We start from the raw sequence: 24,300 nt of genomic DNA on the forward strand, positions 1-24,300 counted from the left end.
GAAATGTTTTAAACTTATGTTGGGATGTAACTAATATCTTAAAAGCATTCTGAAACCGTTACTTTGAGGGAAACCTTAATATACCGAACACCATACCATCCTTTAATCGAGTACGATTTTCGCTTCTTAAGACCCATTTGTCTTCAAAATGCACTGTACTGTGTAAGTAATAAATCAGTCTTAAAATCAGTTAATTATTTTATCTTCCTATTTCGTATTCTAATTGAAATAAATATCAGATAAGCATGTGTTACTTGTATCACGACATCAAGGTATTATTTATCAGTAATTAATATTTCATTTTATTTTTTTGTTAACTAATTTGCATAGGGCAGTGCACTAGACATCACTGTGTGTAGTGTTGCGTTACACTTTTTAACGCATTAGAGTTTACATAAAATGATAAATTCAAAATTTCGTTTAAAAGTATAAATATCAGCGATCAATTTAATTAATGTCCAGTATAACTCAGTCAGTAAAACATTCGGAAATATGTATAGGACCTGTTAACCTAAATATTTGTTAATAGTTAAACTGAACTAAGATGTGTTAAGAGTGGTTTTTTCTCTGTCCGTATATTAGAGGTATGGAACATCAATAAATATAGTTTAAAAAACTAAAGAAACATGCTTTTAAAGATTATCAAACTAAAAAGTTAAAAATAATTATAAAATTTAATTTATGACAATAGTATTTAAGCAATACTAGTATAAATGAGAAAAAAAACTTGAGGCGCTTTGTGCCATATTTTTTTGTATATTAAGCGCCCCATGCTTTTTTCTCATTTATACTAGTATTGCTTATATACTATTGTCATAAATTAAAATTTAAAATTATTTTTAACTTTTTAGTTTGATAATCTTTAAAAGCATGTTTCTTAGGTTTTTTAAACTATATTTATTTTTAACTTTTTAGTTTGATATTCTTTAAAAGCATGTTTTTTTAGTTTTTTAAACTATATTTATGTATAATTATCATAGGGAAATGAGTTACCGACACTACCTATTACCATCTGAGATAACTATTTGGAGTTGCAACGTCACAAAGAAATGGTAAAGTCTCTCCGAATCATTTAGAGTTAGAATTTACCAGGAAAAAAAACATTTTTTTTCCGGCATGGCCGGGAGTAGAACCCACGATCGCTATATAAAAAAGCTGACGTCTCAGAAGTCACGCGCCTTAGACCGCTCGGCTAACGAACGTGATGAAATTGGTGGGACATTTTACAGTGATGAGCCACTCACTCTTAGTCGAAAGAGTTACAGACGGACAGACAAACAAACATACAGGTGAAGCTAATATAAAGCATGTAATAAAATACGCATCTGTCGCCCATTTACTTTAAATACAGAATTATAAACTACATATTGTGAAAACATTCTGCAGCAGTTTTTGCTGAACGGAAAAACACGGATGAGAAGACAGACGAAATGTGTTTCGTAAGTGATTTTTCGTCAAATGAAATGGAACAGGACAGTGCTTATCAGAATGAAATTACAGAACTACTTTTGTGCAAGGAAATGTATTTTACAAAGACATTTCAAGAGAAATCACCTTTAAATGAAATAGATCTTGCTGACGTGGAAGAAATAGACTTAGATTTAGAGGCCAGGCCCCTTTCAAGTGACGAAATTTCTCTTGAAGGGCTGAAATATGTTTCTGGCTATATAGCTCACCGTTTCAGTAGCCGCCGTGTGTTTAAGTAGCCGCCGTGTGTTCTAGTAGCCGCCGTGTGTTTTGAGTAGCCGCCGTGTGTTTTGAGTAGCCGCCGTGTGTTCAGTAGCCGCCGTGTGTTCAAAGCGGACGGTCGTGTGTGTGCGATCGCGCTCCGTGTATATCTGTTGTTTTGTGACAAAATCAGTATTAATAATTCGCTACTTAATCAGTCTGACTTCTTGGGGTTCCCCTCAACCCTAAATGATGCGTGTACTTTTAATCACGATCTAACTCATCCGAGTATGTTTCGATCACCCACGAAAAAAACTCCTACTAATGCGACGGGATCATGTGATAAACCTATGTACGAGCTACGTATCGAACCATTAAAGTCAGATCAAATAAATATGGAAGCTCTATATAATCTAGTGAATTCTCTAAGTGTCAAAGTTGATGAACTAAAAAGTGAGAACCTCGTGTTAAAAACGCTACTCCTTGATTCCAGAGAAGAAACTGTCAAAATTAGGCAAGAAATGATACAAATAAAGGAACATTTATCATCAGGTAAAGACCATAATGCAACTTATAGTCAAGTAATTAAGAATTCTTCCACTCACAAGACAGCGGAACGTGTAATTTCTCAACGGGACACGGTAAACCGCAGCCAGCCGCGTGACCTACTTACCAGTCAGCAGGAATCCCGATGCGTCATGAGACACGATGACAAAGAACGTGTCGACAGTACACCATTCACGTTAGTGGAACATAGGCGCAAGTCCAACACAAGAAATACCAGTGACATTAAACGTTCAACGGAAATGAAGAAAACTCCTATGAAAATTGGGATTCGTAACATTTCCACACTTAAAATGATACCCAAACCAGCACCCAAAAGAATGAAAGCTCTTTTTGTGACTCGTTTCGACCCAAGTGTACAAGAACAAGAAATTGTAGAATACATCTCAAGTGAACTGAACTTAGATCATATTAAAGTAACGAAGATGAAAACTAAATTCAATTCATATGCCTCCTTCCATGTTCAGGTTTTAGAAGAGGACTTCAGTCGAATTAATAACATTGTGTTTTGGCCCAGCGGCTGCCTAATAAGCCCCTTCTATGGTAAATTACACCCAGAACAAATCTTGAGCAACTCATCCACTACCGAGGAACTAAACACCTCTACCTGCAACATCGCAACTAATTCTACTGCTATTTCTAAGCCTACATCTGCTCCTACTTCTGCCTTAGCGCCTGGAGGGGCTTCTCACTAGTTCAGTGTGAAACTTAAAAATGAGGAGTTTATTTTATTTTATCAGAATGTAAGAGGCTTGAGAACCAAAGCAATTGAATTTTTTGAAAACATCTCGCGTAGTGATAATGATTTAGTATGTCTAACTGAAACTTGGTTCACCGATAATAGTCTGAATTCTCATTATTTCAACAATAATTACCTTATTTACAGATCTGATAGGGACCCTGTATTAACTTTGAAGAGTAGAGGTGGTGGTGTCCTGACTGCTGTTAATAAACATAAATTCAAAAATGTAACATCTACGCATGAATATGACTATCCAGGAATAGAAGCTGTCTGGATAAATATAAGAACACATGATAAACCTTTAATCATTGGGAATATCTATATTCCCCCTCAAACAACTCCTTCAGCTTACACTTCATACTTTGAGGCCCTTGAAGATAAGTTTGTGAATTCTGATGTCTCTTTATTAATAATTGGTGATTTTAATGTTCCAGGCATTGTCTGGCCTCAATTACATACCCAAAATATAGTTCATTCAAATATTAAGTCGAAAGCCAGATCATTAATCAACTTTGTATCAGCAAGAGGTTTAATTCAGCTTAATCAAACTCAACCTTCGGCCCAACTCTTGGACCTATGTCTCACTAATATTGAATCATGTCTGGTTAGCAAAGCTCTGGAACCACTAGTTAAAGAAGATAGCTTTCATCCTGCATTAGAGATAAACTTCCAATTTGATATGTCAATAAACGATAATACACCGTCTTCATATAAAAACTATAAGATTGGTGACTATCTCGGCCTTTTTATTGCTCTTAGGGACCATGACTGGTCAATTTTATACAATTCTAAAAATATAAATACCATGGTTGACTACTTAACGTGTACAATGAATGATCTTATAGATTTATTTGTACCTACTACTATTAAAAAGGCTAAAAAATATCCCCTATGGTATTCCAACCAACTAATAAAATCTCTTAAGAAGAAATCGCACTATCATAAATTATATAAACAAAATCTGAATCCTTTTTACTATTTATTATTCTCAGATTACCGTAAGGAAACTAAATCACTTATGTGTAGGGATAAAACAAACTGGCTTTGTAATATTAACAATAAAATTAAGCAAAACCCTAAAAAATTTTGGAATTATGTTAAAATAATGAGAAAGGGTTATAGTCAGCATCCCTCAATTAAAATTAATAACTCAATTACGGATAATAATTATTTAATTGCAAATTCCTTTGCTGAATATTTTTCAAGTGTCTATGTTACTACAAATAACACAAATAACCAAAACATATCTCCTTGTTGTTCATACAATAATCCAATGTCTAATATCTCGATTAGTTTAGTCCTATGGAGTATAAAAACCTTAAAATCTACATTGTCCACAGGACCTGATAACATACCAAATTTTATCATCAAAGGTTGCTCCTTAATCCTTGCTCCTCTCTTACAGCATATATATAATTTCAGTATTCTAAATAGCATCTACCCTGATAAATGGAAAATTGCCAAGGTTATTCCTGTACACAAAAAGGGCAAAACTTCTATTGTTTCAAATTATAGGCCTATATCCCTGTTAAATGGATTTGCCAAAATTTTTGACAAAATAATATTTAAACACTTAGCGTTTAACGTAAATAATAGATTGTCTGATTCACAGCATGGGTTCAGAACAGGTAAAACAACCATGACAAACTTAGTCTCCTTTCTTAATCCTATTTATTCAGAAGTCATCACACGTGGTCAAGTAGATGTTCGTTACTTTGATTTAGCTAAAGCTTTCGACACTGTTAATCATCAAATACTACTAAGTAAATGTTCCAAAATTGGGCTAAGTGATAAATATTTATCATGGTTAACAAGCTATTTAAATAACAGAAACTTTTATGTTTCAGTACAGAATATAAGTTCAGATCTCCACCCAACTCCTTCTGGCGTCCCGCAAGGTGGCACACTATCTCCTTTACTTTTCAATATCTACATTGATGATATAATATCTGGATTAAAGAACTCAGTTGGCACTCTTTTTGCCGATGACTTAAAGATATATAGAAAAATCTCTTCATATCATGACAGCTATCTTCTACAATGTGATATTACAGAAATTGCAAATTGGTGCACAAATAATTTGGTCAATCTAAACATGGAAAAAACTGCTATCATTACCTTCTCTAGAAAAACCTACCCATTGCAATATGAATACAAACTTGATAACTCACCTATTAAAAAATCTCAACATGTCAAAGACCTAGGAATTTTACTGGATCAAAAACTATTTTTTCATCTTCACATTCAAAACATTATCTCGGTATCTAACAAAATACTTGGTCTAATTAAATTTATCACCTTTAACACCTCCAATATTGACTCTATTCTCTCCCTCTATACAGCTCTAATAAGATCAAAACTTGAATATGGTTCTATTATATGGAACAGCATCAATAACACTGATATTGAAAAGCTAGACAGGATTCAATCTAAAGTATCTGACTATATTAACAAAAAATTAAATACCATCAATAACATAGATTTAAATTCCCTCCTTGGTTCATTATCAACTAGAAGAAAGATCTTAGATGCCATTTTTGTCTTCCATTGTTATTATGGTAATCTTATATGTCCTCATATATTTGATGTTACTGGCATTAAAATTCCTTCTTTTAATAGCCGTAACCCACCTTTTTTGTGCACACTTTTAAATGCAAATGATATTATATATAGACTTGTTAACAATTTTAATATGTATGTTAATCACTTACAACCTACCAGAGAGAAAAAACTTGTTAAAAAAATTATTATTTCGGCATCCAAAGATTAATTATCTTTATGCTCTAATGTTATTACCTAAATTATTTAATACCAGATGTATTAATCTAAGGATACCAACTGTATTTTTCCACATAATATTATATGTTCTGTATTTATACATTTATTACTCTCATGAAACATTTTTGTTATTTTAAGTACTTTTCAGAAGTTAAGCACTCATATGGATATTTGTATGTTATGTTGTCTTGTCTTTGTTTGTCCTACTTTTTGTTGTTCTTATAATTTATTGTTCTGTTCTGTTACTGTATTTGTTTTTTTTACATGTCTTACATGTTGTGCCCACCGTTGGAGCCTTGTGCTGTTGGTGTGGCATGTAACAAATAAATAAATAAATAAATAAATAAATAAATAAATAAATAAATAAATAAATAAATATCCTGAACTTGGCACTACGGATTTCAATTCGGAGGACGATAGCTGGATACATGTACAATCAAAGGGTAACTTAAAATGTCCCACTAATGAATTTTTTGAATTAATAAAGATCGCTGAAATGTGTTTTGATAATATTCATGGCAACAATTTGTGCAAAAAAGAGCGGATTTTTGAATCACTGACTAAAATTATTTGCGGAACTACTGAAAATAAATATCCAGAAGAAGTTATATACTGTTTTGTCAGGACAAGAACGTATATGCGTATCAAGTATTTGAACATGAAATATTTTAACGAACAAGACCAAAAACGCAAAGAAAGAAATAAGATGAGGAAAACTACCCTCTCCTAAGATTTTTCAGTGTGATAGTGTCCACTTTCCTTCACTATAATATGTATGTTCATAATTTATTTACAATGTTTTTTAATTACTATATTTAAGAAAAGCATTTATTGTGAATATCGCAGCAATTATGTAGGGCTTAAGGTATTTATTGTATTCCAAATATTGAGTATGTCATTTTTATTGCCTTTATTAAAAATAATATATATATTAACAATGTAACAAAATTGCGATATTTTTGTATTGCAATTGCAATTTCGTTTCTTGTAAACATTATTGTAGACTTTTTCATATTGAAATTAAATTTGCTATAGGGTTGTTTGTATTTTAATTTTACAGTTATAAGATTTTTTATATGTTGTTTACTGTTTACAAACATTTGAAAAATATTTCCTTAAACATATTTCCATTTCCATGGCAATAGTCTTGTTAGCTTTTCGGGTAACTCTTCTACATGGACGATAAGATGGTGCGACATCTAAAACATATCACACCACCTTTACATAACTATAAAACTAAGAGGTGTTTTCTTTACATAATATTAAAGCACAATGTTTCCTTGTGGCGTAGATGATTTAGAATTTCCATTTATATAGAAAAATGGGCTTTCAGAATGTTTTTTAACACACAGTGTTTGGGAAGGTTTTTGAAGAAAAAAATTGACTACGCGTTTTATTTTTTTGCAGCTGAATTCGGGCACTTGCATGAAATATAATTAATCCGTAGGAAGCGCAATGGTTTAAAGTATTGATGTTGAAGATTTGAAAAGATTTATTGAAATAGTGTGAGAGAATGAGCGAGTTGAGTGAGAAGAGTGCGGGAGTGGCCACATGACGTCTGCTCAGTTGCGGACAAAAAATAATCCATTCCGCCTCCCCATGGCGAAGGGTGAGTGAAAGAGAAAACCTGCTAAACCTTCCCCTCAGAACCGTATCGGCTGTGTGTTAGAGGGAGAGGGAGATAAAACCTTCGAGGTTCTGTTAATTCCTCCTAGATGGCAGGCCGCAGAGTGACCGCCAGCAACACCCTTCCCGTATGAAGGCCATCTCGCCACTGACGAGCTGGAACTAAGCTCCTGACCTCCCTACATAGTAACGGTCACCCACATACGCATCTAGACTCTTTAGTGGTCATATGGTACAAAATTCATTGTTTTCGGGCCTGTGACCATTTTTTACCGTGCACCAATCGCCTTAATGTTTTTAAAAACTTTCTGTAAAATTTATAAAAATATTATCCCAAGTATCGGGTAACCAACGGTTTCAGGCACAGTTAAGCAGTGGTAATGAAGACGATAGAAACATGGAAAGTACTTGCATTTCACAGGAAGGTAGCCTTCTCAAGCCCAACAATGATACTGCTGCAACTACTAAAAAAAATTCCATTTTGGATTTTTTTCCAATAAATAAAAGCGCAGCTAACACTGACGTTCCTGCAACCTGTAACTGCTGCAGTCAAACATTGAAAACTAAAACTGGCCAAACAAGTTTGATTCGACATCTAGAAACCAAGCACCCAGCAAAATATGCACAGTGGAAAATTTAAGATAAGGATTGACACTCAATAACTATCTCAAAATCAGCTGCGAGTTATTAACTTACGGAGACAGGTATCCATGAACACGTTTGTCCATTCTGCAATTAAATGGCCAAAAAATAGTGCAAGATCTACTGCTTTATCTAATCAATGGCAAAATGAATTGTAAAGGGTAACCATCCATATTCAATTGTCTTGAGCCTGAGTTCAAGCAACTCATGAATTTAGCTGTTCCAGAATATGATCTACCTGGATGTAATTATTTTTTGAACACTGCAATTACATCACTTTACATGAAAACAAAAAACCAAATATGTGGAAGTTATCAAAACACACAACACAGAAGATTTGACATCATTGTGCATGACCTCTGACAACTAGACTTCAAATACTAATGAAAGTTTTATTTCCGTGACATTGCAGTATGTAAATCAAAATTTCACTGTGAAAAAATGTATATTGGCAAATCCTTATTTTTCAGCAAGTCATGACAGTGTATGAATAAATGAAAAAATTAAATCAATCATGAATGAATATGATTTTATTGGTAACAATTGTGCCAGTATTTATTGATACTGGCAATGCAGGGAATATCTCAAATGCTGTGAAAGGAAATTGGATCCATCTAGCATATTTGCACACACTTTGCAATTAGTAATATCAGTTACAAAAAACTTACAGAAGGCTTAGGCAAGCTCTTGATAAAAACTCGTGCAATTGTAGGGCACCATAAGCACAGTTGCCAAGCAAGAGAGAGTCCTTCAGAAACTCGATGGCAAGAAATGCTTAGAAGTTATTCAAGATGTTTTAACCAAATGGAACCGTAAATGTATTATGTTAAAATGACTGCTAACAACGAAAAAGTCTGCAAATCCCGGCTTTGGTTCTATATTTACAGAAGGAAAATGGTGCTTGGCAGTCTTACACTGCTCAAGTACAGACACTTACTTCATCAAGCAACAACAGAAGTATTCTTGGATATGAAACCAACTCTCTCTATTGTTCTACTAATAGTCTTTGGACTAAAGCAAATAAACAATAAGTTTATTAGAGAGAAACAAGATCAACAGGTACAACATTCACAAGAAATATTCAGAAAGCACTGGCTGGAGAGAAACAATTTCCTGAAAAGAGAATCCAACCCACTTAATGTCAATGCTTCCAGATCCTTGTTTCAAAAACAATTCTTCCAGAACATGAAAAGATAGTTGATCACAATAAGCTGCAGGATGAAGCAGATTATTTAAGGAGCACAATAAACATACTGAAGTTAACGGGTTATTTGGAAATTTAACTTTCAGTTAAGAGTTTATTAATATTTTAAAAACTTAGGAAATTATCAATATTGAGTTGCTTTCCTTCCAGATTATGCTAGCGAAACTGCTGTAATTTAAGCAGTTTATAGGAAACATTTTTGATAGTCCAACATACAAAAATGAATGTTCCATATTTTTACCTGGAAGTTAATTTACAAGACTGTAAGTGAATGAATATTTTGCAGAGAAAACAAATTCAGGAAATATAGACCCATGGCCAGGCCGAAAAAAATATCACACCATTTCCTGCTTTGAGAGAAGTTGTTTGAAAATACTTACCATTCCAGCAACTAGTGCTGCAAGCTATAACATGTTTTCTCTCATGCAGGCGATGTAGTTACCTCTACAACACTCAACAGAGGAACATGGAGAGCAGTTGGTGTTGTTTTATGAAAACTTGTAGACACATTAGCATACATCTATTCTTACAAGTGTTTATTCTCTACACATGAAATTAACCTATTACATGTGGCTTAGTAATTATTCATTTAAATGCAAACATTCTAGTATAAAGCAAAACCATGTACATCAGTAAAATGTGCTTGCACCTACATATTAAAGTTGAGATTTTTTACCTGCAGTTTATTTATAATTATATTTTAAATAAATTTTGTTTTTTGTAATTTAAAAATTAAAAATTATTTTAGTGAAGAATCTGTAGGCCTAATGAACAAGATAAACAGAAATTCAACTATAACTTATGTTACATTTTATATGTTGTTTAAACTATTTCATATTTGATATATTTTACCATGTTAAACATAACTTAGGTTCATATATTTTTCATATACATAAATTAATGCTGGCTACTCTACTCAAAAACAGTCTATTTTTTGGCACTACTCAACTTAAAAAAGCACTACTCTTGCACCCCTAGTAATTCCTTTTTTTTACATAAGGTTATATGTCCCATTCCAGGTCATTCTTTATTCTTATGTATAACATGGTTTAACTTGTAAACTTTTTGAGTGGCTGAACTTCAGCAAAATGAAAAAATTATAAAGTACATACTTTTTCCGAAATTAGCTAGCAAAAGTTGACTTTTTAACATTTTTGTGCAGTATGGATAAGGAACACCAAAATGAATAAATATCTGAATAATTTGGAGTTTAAAGACAATGCTAGAGGCATGTTATGGTTTTATTTATTTCAGTAAAATTTATTAAATTTATTTAGTATTTTAAAATCATAAAAACCCTAATGATTTTAAAGGAGAGATATACTTATATTTTTTCTGAAAGAAATTATCCATATAACATAACAACCAGAAAAATTTACTTTAAAGTAGAGGTAGACGGAATACCCGAAACTTGGTATAAAAGCCAGGAAAAAAAACTCACTAGCTATGGGGAAATAAGTTTATTCTTGGGAAACTAATTTTTTTTTAAATAAAAACCTCTGGCAAACTAATTATAAAGTTAAAATTATAAAAATATTATATGCATACATTTTTATCATATATTTATCGTAAGTACCTAACAGAAAACTTTGTACATGTATTAACCTGACAAAGCAAAAAGTTATCACAATAAAACATATAAGCCCTATATAAAAAAACATAAATTCAACACTTGTTCATAAACAGTTAAAAATATAAACTAAATAAAGTACTCAATGTGATCATATGTATATAAATTAATTTGTTTTTATTTTCAATGAACATAAACATCTGTACTGTAACATTAAATTATATTTGAAAAAGAACTTCACCAAAACTGCAATGAACAATGTTGCCAAACGATAACACATTCAAAACGATACAAACTTAGTTTTTAGCAAAGAAACTGAAATATGGCATCTTGGCTTCAATTTGGCCATAATTTTCTGTTCAATTTTCAGACACATCGGAGTGGTTTTAAGTTTTTGCAGTTTGGTCATCATGAATGATCAAGTGAATTACGAAAAATGAGAATGTGATTCAAAAGTGGACTTGAAATTTGTTTACTGTAATTTTAATAAAATATAAATGTGTGGTTTCTAAAATTTGCATTCCAGGCAGTAGTGGCAAATGTAATCCAGGTGTGACATCAGCACCTATTTGGATATTTTTCAAGAAATTACCTAACAGGAGGCAATGCACTTATGCAATTCTATCCTAAAAACTGAACATGGTTCAACAACAGAATGCACAGGTACGTACGAATATATAACATCCTAAAGCAAAAAATGAATCATTCTTCAAGGAAAAATACCAGGAACAGAGGTTGCCAGTGAATGTGGGGTCTCTAGTGATGGCAATATTGTCAATAACAAAATAACAAGTGAACACATCAAAGAATTAGTTTTTTTTTTTCTCGTGAAAATTTGAAGTAGAATAGGCCATAAGATGTTTATTTTATTTCCATTATGTTAATATATTTCTTCACGTGTCAATATTTTTTGTGAATTTCAAATCATTGAGACTATTAATGTGGATGATTTATGAAAGACTTATAAATATGCCCATTTTAATAGCAAATTTTTTTTTCTGTATATCAAGTGACAATTTCAAAGCTGTTGCCGAGGTCCCCAAAATCCATTATCTTACCCAACTGAATTCCGTCCAGAAGTAAAAATGCCACTCCCTCCCACCTCTACTTTAAACATAAGTTATAGTTTAATATTCCATATCACTACTTATCAGCACTGCACAAAAATATTAAAAATAGCAACTCTGCCATGTAATTGTGCAAAACGTATGGTGTGCATATTATACACGCACGCACACACACACCCACAGAGTAGAACCTCTGTAAGTCAAACTCTAAGGGAGACACCAAAAAATTCGAGTTATAGAGTTTTCGACTTGTGGAGGATTTCGACTCGATATAAAGAGGTTGAGATTCATTCTTATACATTTTGAGTTAGAGAGGTAAAATACATAAAAATTCAAGTTGCAGAGGTGACGAACATATTTTTATTTATTATAAATCAACATTATTTCAAAACATCCTTAAAATAAAAATATTTGGCATTAAAAAAAGGCAGTAACTTTTTGCTTTAGATAATTAATTCAGTTGTTTTCTATCTATATCATTGTCTACGGTATAAAGAGCAGAAAATTCTTGTTCTTCAGAGTTGCTGGTTTGCTCTATAAAATTCCGTAAAGTATTCAATGCGGTTCTCGCCTCTTTGATGGAAACCCATGGAGTGCATGTAGTATTGTTCAAGTCTTCTATGTCATCCAAATCATTAGTATCAGTTTTTTGAGCTACTGAATCGATAATTTCGTCATCAGATAATGTCCCAGCATTCATAACTCGCACTTAACAAAGTACTCAAAGGATATTCCTGATTCAGACACCACTATACTCCAAGCAAACACGTGAGTCATAAATTCGTGGTAATCCTATTTATTCTATACTCCTAAATTGATTTCTAAGAAACAATGGTGTACTTACATTGTCGACAAATTCTTATAAAGTCTGCAACTTATTTTTCATCTAACTATAGAGGTACATAATAAGTTTCAAATAATCGAGTTGTAAAGGTTGTAAAATAAAACATTGCTATGTTCGAGATAGAGGTCGAATTTAATTTTTTGAGTTATGGAGGGAAAATCTATACCAAATGGCTTGGAGGGACTCGCTGATTATTTTGACTAATAGTGGGTTGAGATTTCGAGTAACAGAGGTTTTGGGGTTTGAATGGAAGGGAACACAACATTTTTTTCAAGTTTGGGAGGTTTTCAACTTATCGAGGTTCAACTTAAAAGAGGTTCTACTGTGTGTGTGTGTGTGTGTGTGTGTAATTAAATGAAAGTTCAGCCACTAATAAAAGTTAGCAAGTTCAACCATGTGGAACGTAAATATAAAATAATTACCTGGAATGGGACATACACCAATAACACCTAAATAATTATAATTTCCCTATATATAAACATCACTTGTGAAACAGATCATATTTTTCAATATTTAACTGTCACTTCAATAAGTTCTTTTAACAATAGAAGCATTGACTAAAACACTCAAAATCAGTCGCACAAAAACTAGGAAAGGAACCAACCATTCCCAATAGCAAGTAACCAACAGTATATTGTCTGTAATTTGGGACACCATGCCAAACAATGATAATTATTAAATTCTAATAGTTTGTTAGGTAACCTACTATGAAATAAAGGAAAAACACATTCTTAAAATTCCGCAGGATAAGAGATTAGCAGAGCTAAGGATATACATTATATTCTTAATAAATGAAAGGCAAAATGATAAGAGACTTGCAAGACAACGCAAAAGTGTTACAAACCTCCTACGGCGACTGTATCTGCGATATGGAGATGATGGTCTTCCATATCGAGCCATCTGCACACGCAGTTCCCTTCCATCTAACATTCGGCCATCCATTGCATCCAAAGCATCTTCTGCATCACGTTTATCATAGAACCTAAAAATTAAAATATCAATGAGTTAGTGTTATATATTTCTCCACACTGATTTAAAATTCTTGTAATGTTTCACTCAAAAGAACCAACTCTACTACCCAAAATATTTTAATGGTAAAAATAGCCTAATCATACAAGGGAAAAGTTGAAAACATTAGGTACCACAAATATGATTACGTTTTATGGATTATATTATAAATGTAAGCTTAGCATACTGTTAGAGATGCCTACCTACTAGCCTATGTAACAGTTCACCAAAATTATTATATACTCGTTTAAAAAAAAATAAAGCACTGCAGCAGAACATCTGGTAATAAATGACAGTCAAGTGTTTCAATCAAAAGACAGCAAATGGTTTAACTGATTTCGATTGGAACACGGCATAACGAACAACAATCTGAACAAATTATTTTGGTATCCAATGGCCTATTAGCCAGGTTTACCAAGAGCAAAAATTTACTTTGGTTTTTTTTTCTACAGTTATTAAAGGTTTAAAGCTACGTATTAACCTCTTTACCCAAACATCAAACTATGTTAAACTTCACAAAACAGAAATTTTAAAATGCAAACTTATTAAAAGTTCTATCACTTCTATGCACAATCTAAGTAAAAAATACGAACAGAGGTTCTAAACTTTCAAATACTACAAAATATGAATGAAATAATCACAGCCTGCCATCGAAGTTCAAAACCTTTTCAGTCTACTGTCCACCTTTATTAATCAAAACTACCACGTATCTAGTCCAAGATTGGTGCCTATCAATTAGTTGTAATCCCAGGACACACAATAATGTCTATTGTCTAATGTCTAAAGGAAGATAAGGCAAATAATGGGGCTGGGAATGAGGGGCCTATGGAAGGTAGGGGAATCGGAAGCGGAAAGGTGGCATTATTTGGGGATACAATGCTCAAATATGTAAACATACCGGGAGCGTATAAGGCAGGGAGGAGCGGTGAAAGGTTGGAGGATGTAAGAGACAGAGTTAAGGCTAGCCAGCTTGACGGAATAAAAAAGGTGATTGTGCATGTGGGCACAAACGACCTTGTTAGGGAGGGAGGGCCAGGGAAGTTTGAGGAAGACATGAAGGAAATGCTTTGTGAGTTAAAAAGGAAAGTGAGGGGAGACATCCTAGTGAGTGGAGTGCTGCCTAGGAGGGGGGTGCCTATCCACAAGCTCAGGGCTGCAGAAGCCATCATGCTGAAGCAGTGTCAGGAGTGGGGTGCAAACTACATCAGTACAAGGAGTCGAATTCAGATAAGACACATGACAAGGGACCAAATCCATCTGAATAGGGAAGGCGTGGGAATCCTGACGCAGGTGATGATAGACGGCTTACGAGCAGGTAATGTTTGGCAGGGAAACGGGGTAGGGGGGAGGACAAAGGTAGGATGCAGCTAGTAGAAAGGAATGAAGTGAGAAAGGTGGGTGAGGAGGGAGACAGGGGAAATAAACAGGAAGGGATGGAGAGGGGGAGGGAAAAACAAAAGCAGGATGGGGAGGGGAGGGTGCATATAGAAACAAGAGAAGATGGAAGGAAAAAAAGGGAGAGAGTAAATACAATGGTTGTTAACTGTAGGAGTATCCTAAACAAAGTGGACAAGTTCTGGACAGTGGTTGAGCTTTACGGGGCAGATATAGTGGTGGCTGTAGAGACATGGCTGGATGCGGATGTTGCAGACAGCGAAATAAGGAGAGCGAGTAATATAGTTTTTAGAAGGGATAGAAACAGGAGAGGGGGCGGGATAATGGTTCTTGTATGGGGGGAGTTAGACGCAGAAGTCAAATGGATGGGAGAAAAGGAAATAATACTTAATTTGGAGATTTCAGGGAAAGAGAGGAAAATGCAGCTGATTGCGGTGTACAGGCCGCCGGGTGATGGGGGTACAGAGGTGGAGGCTGTACTCAAAAGGCTTGATAGGCTGGAGGACAGCATGGTAGTTGTAGCAGGTGACCTCAACCTTCCAGGGGTCAAATGGCAGTGTGATAAGGAACTGGTGGGGCCACTGGGACAATGGAGGGCAACTAAACTGGTGAACATGGGGTTACAACAGGTGGTGGTAGAGGAAACTAGGATGGGTGGGGAAGCTGGAGGATCACTATTGGATGTAGTGCTGGTAAGACCCGAGGAGCTAGCCACTCACTCTAAAGTGGTGGATGGAATAAGCGACCACGATATTCCCGTAGTGGAAATTAGCCTGGACAAGAAGGTCATGAAAGGCAGCAGTAGGCAAATATGGTTGTATGGGAGGGCAGTACAGACAAGGGTGGAGCGGAGGAGTTTCTGGAAGAGAGATTCGACCAATGGAGGGTAGGCATCGATGTACAGGAACTGTGGAGGGATTTCAAAAAGGTGGTGGGAGATGCTCAAGAGCAATATGTACCTAAAAAAAGGATAAATGTGGGAGGGGACCCACCCTATTATGGAAGGGAAATTCGAAAACTAAAGAGGAAGGGTAGAATGTTATATGCATTGGGGAAAAAGGAGGGAAAGAAGACAGTAACAGAGGAGCTGAAAGAAATAGGAAAGCAACTGAATAGAGAGATAAAGAAAGCGAAGGAGGCCTACCTCGGGGACCTGATGGTACAGGGGACCAAAGGCAACTGGCAAAAGCTATACGGGTTTGTTAAGAACACGAAGGGCACAGGGACAGGGGTACCGATTCTGAGGAATCAGGAAGAGGAAATTGCAGCGGGATCCAAGGAAAAGGCGAACATGTTGGCCACGCAGTACATGACAGTGTTTGAGAAGGGAAAACAGTGGGAAAGGAAACATGCTGAGCAAAGTACAGGGCGACACGAGAAACGGCTGGAGATCAGGAAGGAAGAAATTGCAAAAGTAGTGACAAGGTTAGACAGCAGGATAGCCATAGGCAAGGATGCCATAGGAAATGGGATGATAAAGCTGGGGGGGCAAGCCATGGTGAAGTACCTGGAGGTGCTATTCAGTAGATCGCTGCAGGAGGGCAAATTGCCGCAAGAATGGAAGGAGGCGGTGGTGGTACCTATACACAAGGGGGGTAGCAAAGAGGACCCAGCCAGCTATAGACCAGTTAGCATCACGTCGGCAGTAGGTAAGGTAATGGAGAGGTTAGTACATAGGCATGTAGTAGGGGAGCTGGTCGGAAGGCAGTGGATTGACAGGAGACAGCATGGATTTCGGAGGGGATATTCATGTGAAACAGCTGGCGGGCCTATTCGAGGAGCTGGTGGAGGGGGTAGATAAAGGTCTGCAGATTGATGCCTGCTTCATCGACTTTGAAAAAGCATTTGATAAAGTTCCTCATGAGAAAATGATGAAAAAAGTGGAAAGAGCTATAAGTGACACGAGGGTAGTGGGTTGGATTGGTGACTTCTTAAGCAACAGGACAGAGGGTACGTGTGGAGGAGATGTCGGAGGAAGGAAGGGTTACGTCAGGGGTGCCGCAGGGCAGTGTGCTCGGCCCACTGCTCTTCACCATAATGATGAATGATATAGGAGAGGAGATACAAGGGCATTTTCGGCTTTTTGCACACGACTGCGTTGTATACATGGATGCTGAGAGGAATGGGCTACTGGATGATCTGAAAAGGCTGGAAGAGTGGGTGGAAAATAATGGCATGAGAATAAATGTGGGTAAGACAAAAGTGGTCAGGTTTACCGGGAAGAGGAAGATTGTCAGGAGGGAATATCGCTGGAGGGGAGACGTGTTAAGTGAGGCCACCAGCTATAAATATCTAGGGGTGGTGCTGCAGGGTAACCTGGGGTGGGGGGAGCAGGTGGACAAGGTGGTCAAGAAGAGTAGACAGGCTCTGAGCATGCTGGGACGAGTGCTCAGGGGTGGAAGCAGCACCTTACGTGATCAGGCATACAAAACTATGGTCCGCCCCATGCTGGAGTATGCCGCAGCAGTGTGGGACCCATACACGGCAGTGCTTTGAGAGGGAGCTGGAGGGGGTGCAGAGGAGAGCAGCTAGATGGGTGAAGGGCAAGTGGAGGAGAATGGACAGAGAAGGGAAGGGTGAGTGCAGTACCACAGAGATGATGATAGGATTGAGATGGGAGAGCTTAAAGGACAGACTAGTCAAGATGTACCAGGTGCTGAGTGGAGTGGGAGGATGGGGAGATCTGGGGGGACGAGTCAAAATGGGAATGCCTAGAAGTAGGACGGAAAATACTAGGAAGGTCTCCAAAGAGAGAAGAACAGAAAGGGGAAAAAATGTGATGGTCGTGAGGACTGTAAGGGAATGGAATAGACTGGAGGAGGAATGTGTGTCGGCTGGGAGTGTGGACCGGTTCAGAAGGAGTGCGGGGAAAGTAGGGAGAATGCTTGCCACCGGGCACTTCTGTACCCATTTGCAGCTATATATATATATATAATATTGTGATTTGTTAATCCTGTCTCGTATTTTGTGTTCAATAAGTGACAAGAATTAAAACTCACAGGAGAAACAAAAAAAAATTTTCTTAAAATACTTAGAAAATTTAAATTTTAACAGCATTAGAGTGTGACTGTTGTTTATAATATGTATAATAAATTCTAGAAATAATTTTGATTTCCCAAACTTTCCTCGGATTTTTCCCTGACTATAGTAAGCCTGATTATTAATTTAGGCAGCGGGAAGGTTACAAAGTCTCAGATTTTTAAATTTGGCTTGGGGAAAAAAATTGGGTGGAAAAAATTGTAATATACTATTAAAACCATACATTTGGGGCCTTCAAAAGGCCCTAGTTTAAACTGTACAATGGTTAACCGTCCAATTTTTTTTTGTTAGTACACACTATAGGAAGGTCCCTATGCATCAGCTATTGAACATCTACTTCTCTTAGATTGCAGTACATAGCATGATCACGAAACATTTGGCAACCCTGAATACAACCGTTGTCTAGAACCGCCACTTGCATTTCAAATAATTCATTTCAATTGCAAATGCCAAAAAAATGTCACGTAAAATATATACCGGGCCTAAAAATAATCCATGCCACGACACATTTACAATTCAAAAAAAAAATTAGTCTATAACTTAACCAATAAAATCAAGGGGTAGTTTCAAATTATACATATCAACCACCGAATAAAATAAAATTTGATTTAGAGACTTAAAACCTACCTTACAAACGCAAACCCACGACTTTCTCGAGTAAATCGATCGCGGGGAATGTATATATCGCCAACTTCACCGCAACGTTCAAAAACTCTTCGCAAATCCTCCGGCGTTGTTCTGTAGGTCAAGTTATCAACCTTCAGAGAAACCATTCCCTCTATGCGAGGTGGTGGTCTTCCGTAACTCATGATGAATCCGTTAATCAATCAAACCAAATTCAATTGAACGTTAAATAATAGATCAACAATCAGTTCAGAAAATCTCAAGCCAAACCACCGCCAATCTTCTAGTCGACGCTACATTAACAACATGGCGGAAAGAACGAGAAGAAACAGGAAATGGATATCACATAAAACTACCAACATCAAAAATGAAAAATTTCGTTTGCATTATAAAACATACTTTCATAAATTGGATTTAAAATAAGACAAAACCATAATTACCAAATAAATTAAAATTACAAAACTAATTAAATATAAAGAATAGTTTATAACACAACACACAGTTTGACCATTTACAACCGGAAGTAATTCAAAAATTGCCAATAAAAAACATACTAACCTCACAAATGCAAATCCTCTACTTTCTCTTGAATATTTGTCCTTAGGGATGTAAATATCACCAACACTACCAAACTTTTCAAAAACACGATGTAAATCTTCAGGGGTAGTTCGGTAAGTTAAATTACCAACCTTCAACGAAACCATTCCATCTATTTTTGGTGGCGGTCTCCCAAAACTCATTGTAGCTATTTATTAAGTAGACACTTAAATTAGCAAATGTAACAATTCACGGTAAGTAAATAACCTCCGCGTTTTAGAAACGCTGTTTGAAAAGGTTATCGCCCAATCAACATAATAAAAACAGTCATAAGCAAGTCAAACAACAAAACACACGTAATAATTCTTATGACGAATATTCTATTCACTAAATCTTCTCTTCATAACATTGTAATTTTACATATGTTATTCCTAACAAACCGATCAACCCTAAGAGAAATTACTACAAAAACACATACCGACTACCGACAAAATAACATATAGCTTACCACGCACAAGAAAACGGATAAACAAAATTTAATAAATAAAAGGAACAACTCACAAATAAATATTCAAGAAATTAATTTCTTCGAGTAAATGGCTAAAACTAAAAAAAAAAAATTTCAAAAATATTAATAATAGAAGTACTACAATATTAAAAAAAATTTTAAAATTACAATGGTATCTCTAAATTAAAATTCAAAATATTAATACTAAACATATAACATTATTTGAAAAAAAAATATTTAAAAATCAGTTATAAATCTTATATAATTTAGGCTATATCACAATGCCTGATTATATAACCCTTTACTTTAAGAGACCTTTCGCAGAGTTCGATCGCCCACAAGATGCCAAAACCTGGTATGTGCAGTTGTAACACCAGAAACGTTTCTTCGATAGTGGTCCAATTGCTCAGGAGATCTCAGTCAATATTAAACAAAGTTTAACTGTTCGCTGAAGTGAGCGTGGTACTCTTATGCTATTTGCGTTAAATCCATTTTAACTGCATTTATCATGAAAGAATGTGTCCATTGAAACAATTTTTTTTTTCCTGGCAGTAAACCATACAACACTCCATCATTATTACTGAGTTATATAGTTTGACGCCGTCCCCGCTACCTCTGACTATTTAGACGTGATTTTGTTCGGGTTCGTGATCTCAGGGAAGGTTCGGCCTTGTGGCTAGAGGTAGGGGTTAACGCAGTAGGGCCCCCCGAGCTGTTATGGCCACTCGGGACGCCTGAAGAATAACACAAAGTTTAGTTGGTGAATTTAATACAGCACAGCCCAATACATGGTGCTGCCCGTTCTGGCCGTAACGGTTTGCCCGACGCGACTAGTCACACGCGCAGCTCACATCCTCAGTGGCGGCTCACGATTTTAATGTGCGTGAGTGGCGGACTTGTACACGTGATGCGAAAGTTACAAAAGACACTCTCACATGGCGCACGATATCTTGACAAACAATACATTTCACTATTACCTAACTCTTAAGAAACTGGGCTAGCAACATGTAGGCCCGTGTCTCCGGCGACTCTACGTGATGTCTAGATGTGTCCCAGGGAATGAATCGTTATTATGTTTGGCGGCTCAATGCCGTACGACGATGATACAAAAACCCTGACGTAACAGAGATAACATTTGGACGAACAACTATTTCACTAATACATTACACTTAATAAACTGGGCTAGCGACACGTAGGCCCATGTCTCCGGCGACTCTACGTGAGGTCTAGATGTGTCCCAGGGACTGAATCGTTATTATATTCGATGGCACGCGTCGCCTGCTGGCTGCCCTGTGCGGGCCAAAACTATGTAGCCGGTAGGCTAGGTTGGGGCGTGAAGCGCCGACGTAAATTCACAAAAACTCCCCACAGTACTTACGTATGACGTAGAACACTCATCTCAGAGCACTGATTTAATTAAGTTAAGTACCTCATGGTAAATTTAGGCCGACCGCGGAACTGTACGTGAAAGGTTGAAAAGAAATTACACTATTGAAAACTACATGTCGGTGAAAGCAAAGGTTGAAGGTTCTGCGTTGCGCGCAGGCTGCCGGCCTGGTTGAGTTCTCGAAGGACACTGACGGTGTCGCCGCGCGCGACCCCCCTCCCCCGCCAGCCCTCCCGCAGAAACGTGTGAATTTCGCGGGAAACTGAACCGGCCAGGTTCGGGACAAATCGCACAGTGAAACATGATTTTGCAAGGACTGAATTATTAATTAATGAAAAATAATGTTTAGTAAAAACCTGTGAAAAACATAATTATAATAATCTGTTGTAGTGCGGCGGAAGGATATGCCACACCCGGCCGGATCCTTCTGCCGGCGCAGCACTCGTTGCACGGCGTTCGCCTCGACGCACGCACTACCCTTTGCTGCGCGCACGGGCACGTTTGGTGGACACGCTTTTGCGAGACGCTGATGAGGCATAGCGGTCTATGCGACAGAGGAGCATTGGCGGTCGGCGTCAAGTTTAACACCGGTCCGGCCGCCTCCCCGTCAAAGCTATCAAGTTTTTGAGGAATTGATCTCAGTGTTTAGGTTCGGCCAAGTGGCGGGAGGCAGAAACGTGTCCTTAGAGGTGATCCTTGGGCTTTTTATGCCACCCAAGATGCCATACACTACAGATGATACACTCCACTACGTGAAGTGTGTTTTTATTCCTTATCAAATTTTCATGGTGCTATCCATCCCCTGGCCATAACTGTTCGGGGTTAGTGAGCTCTGCGCGTGTAAGGCTATTCGGTGATGACCCCGCTTGTAATGGTGAGAGGGGAAGTTTGATGAAAAAAATACATGGCAGACGTTGCTGCTGTTATGGGACTAGGCGCGCGACGGCTGTCAAGGCCTGCGCGGTGATGCACGGCCGGTGGGGATCGTAACTCACGCTCTAGATGAGGCTGCGGAATTGGCATGAAGTTGACCTCTCAACGTTGCGCGAAGACGACCAGCCTTTCCGAGCTCCCACTGGGTAATGGCGAATTCGTGCAGTGCGGTGCTACAAACAATTTAACAATTGAACAATTGCATCAATAAGTAAAAATGTTTGACGAATTATACATTATACATAGTTTATGTCTGTGGGAGAAAATATGTGCCCTTGAATGCTATAGTCTGGCGGAAGCACATTGCCACACCCGGCGGAGTGCTTCCGCCGATGTGGCTGGTAGTGGTGCTAGCTGCGGGTCGTTCGGTGCACCCACACTATTTGCACCATGTTGCACGCACGGGCGTATTCGTGGCACACGGCTTTGAGAGGCGTCGGAGAGGCATCGGAGAGGCATCGCGACCTGTGCGACTAAGAGGTGCACTATCGGCTGGCGTCAAGTTCAATCTGCTCTCTTCATTCTTAACCCCTACCTAAGAAACCCATAGTATGGCTCAACAAAGACCTTTGAATGGATTTGTCCTAATTGCTTATTGTGGTACAATTTGTATGGATACCAGGTCATATTGGGATTCGGGGTAATGTGATGGCTGATTGTCTTGCCAAATTAGCTATATGTATAGGCACGGTGGTGACATTTCATAAAACATACTCATGCCCTATTTAAATACACTACTCATGAAGGTGCGGGCTGTGATGTGGCGAGGATATGTATGCCAGCGCGACAGAATATTATACAGAACTATTTCGGGATAGCGCAGTGAGCAATAAAAATATAATTGACCATCAACCCCTATACTATTGCAGTTTTATTGGTCTGCCTCTGGACTACACAAAACACAGTCCAAGAACATCTACATAAACTTGGCATCCAGGACCCACCTGCCTGCTGCTGGTTGATAATTATCACTTGTTGTTTGAATTTCCTACTGGCCTATTCAAATATAACCTATACACACAATAAGGTGCTCTCAGATTGAGTTTTCCTCTTGGGTACCCTCAATTCTTTTCAGGTCCACACACCAGGTCTGTATAGTACTCTTTACTTATTTACTACAACATAACATTTATATTTAATTGATGACTTTTCCTTGGAACCCCATCCATGGTGACCACTTCTATATAACAATTATTCTGCTCCATGGCCTATTCTACAATTGATCGAGGGGCCTTAACCACCAAGATAGATAGTCGTTATTTTCTGTCAGGTATCCCCACACTCTCCCGTACATTTTTATACAAAAAAAATTGGTTGTCTGTAATGTCGGTTTACGGACGATAGTTTAACGTGACTCCGTCCCCGCTGCCTGTCCTAAAATTATGATATATAAATTACGTTAAAGGGAATTTTGGCTCGAGGGCGGGGTTATTTGCCTCAAGGCTGCAGGCAGGGACGCGTCTACAAAGGGTCCCCCGGGCTGTTCTGGCCACCCAGGACTGTAGCTATTGAAAAACACACGAAATAATAACTGATTTTATTTCTGTTTCACGCGTTACAGTACTTCACTTTGTACAAAACATCTTCACGTGACTAGCCTGATCATCATCTATCTTCTCATCTCCAATCACACGGCCCTCGATAAGCAGTACTGATTAGCATCTGGCCGTATTCCGGGAGAATACCACACGGAGGGACGCAAGCTATTCTGAGAGTGACGGTGACGACGATTAGGGCATGCGGCGGATTTAGTGGTTAGGACATGGTAGTCCAGACGGTAAGTTACAAAGATTGTTCACAAATAACTGATTAAGGAATTACACAAACCACTGAAATTGAAGTTTACACATGGCTGATGGCAAACACTAACACTAACACTTAAATCTATACTAATATTATAAAGCTGAAGAGTTTGTTTGTTTGCTTGTTTGAACGTGTTAATCTCAGGAACCACTAGTCCGATTTGAAAAATTCTTTGTGTGTTGGATAGCACATTTATCGAGGAAGGCTATAGGTTTATATTATATTATCAATAACATTAGGGATCCTTACTAAAAGTCCAATTTAGAATCAAATGCGTTAGAGGGGGTCAGATACAACATGCAGTACATGTACGAAATGTGTGTTGACAATGCCGCAGGCGCTAGAAGTTTATTTAGCGAAA

The 24,300-nt window shown here is 37.2% G+C and overlaps 1 protein-coding gene across 2 annotated transcripts in view; it reads right to left on the reverse strand.

The window, feature by feature from the left end:
• LOC134531722 (serine/arginine-rich splicing factor 2) overlaps positions 1–19,839 on the reverse strand; it is a 36,843-nt gene extending 17,004 nt beyond the window's left edge. Inside the window, exons 1-2 of one of the 2 annotated variants that reach the window (XM_063367561.1) lie at positions 19,330–19,839; positions 13,550–13,687 (exon numbers count right to left, since the gene is read on the reverse strand). In XM_063367561.1, coding sequence (XP_063223631.1) covers positions 13,550–13,687; positions 19,330–19,511 — 320 coding nt within the window. In that variant the 5' untranslated portion in view covers positions 19,512–19,839. Of the gene's footprint in view, positions 1–13,549; positions 13,688–18,774; positions 19,124–19,329 lie in introns of those variants that run through there. The other variant, XM_063367560.1, reaches the window with a different exon arrangement.
• Positions 19,840–24,300: the final 4,461 nt, after the last annotated feature.

Source organism: Bacillus rossius, chromosome 5 (genome assembly GCF_032445375.1).
Source record: "Bacillus rossius redtenbacheri isolate Brsri chromosome 5, Brsri_v3, whole genome shotgun sequence".
NCBI classification, from domain to species: domain Eukaryota; kingdom Metazoa; phylum Arthropoda; class Insecta; order Phasmatodea; family Bacillidae; genus Bacillus; species Bacillus rossius.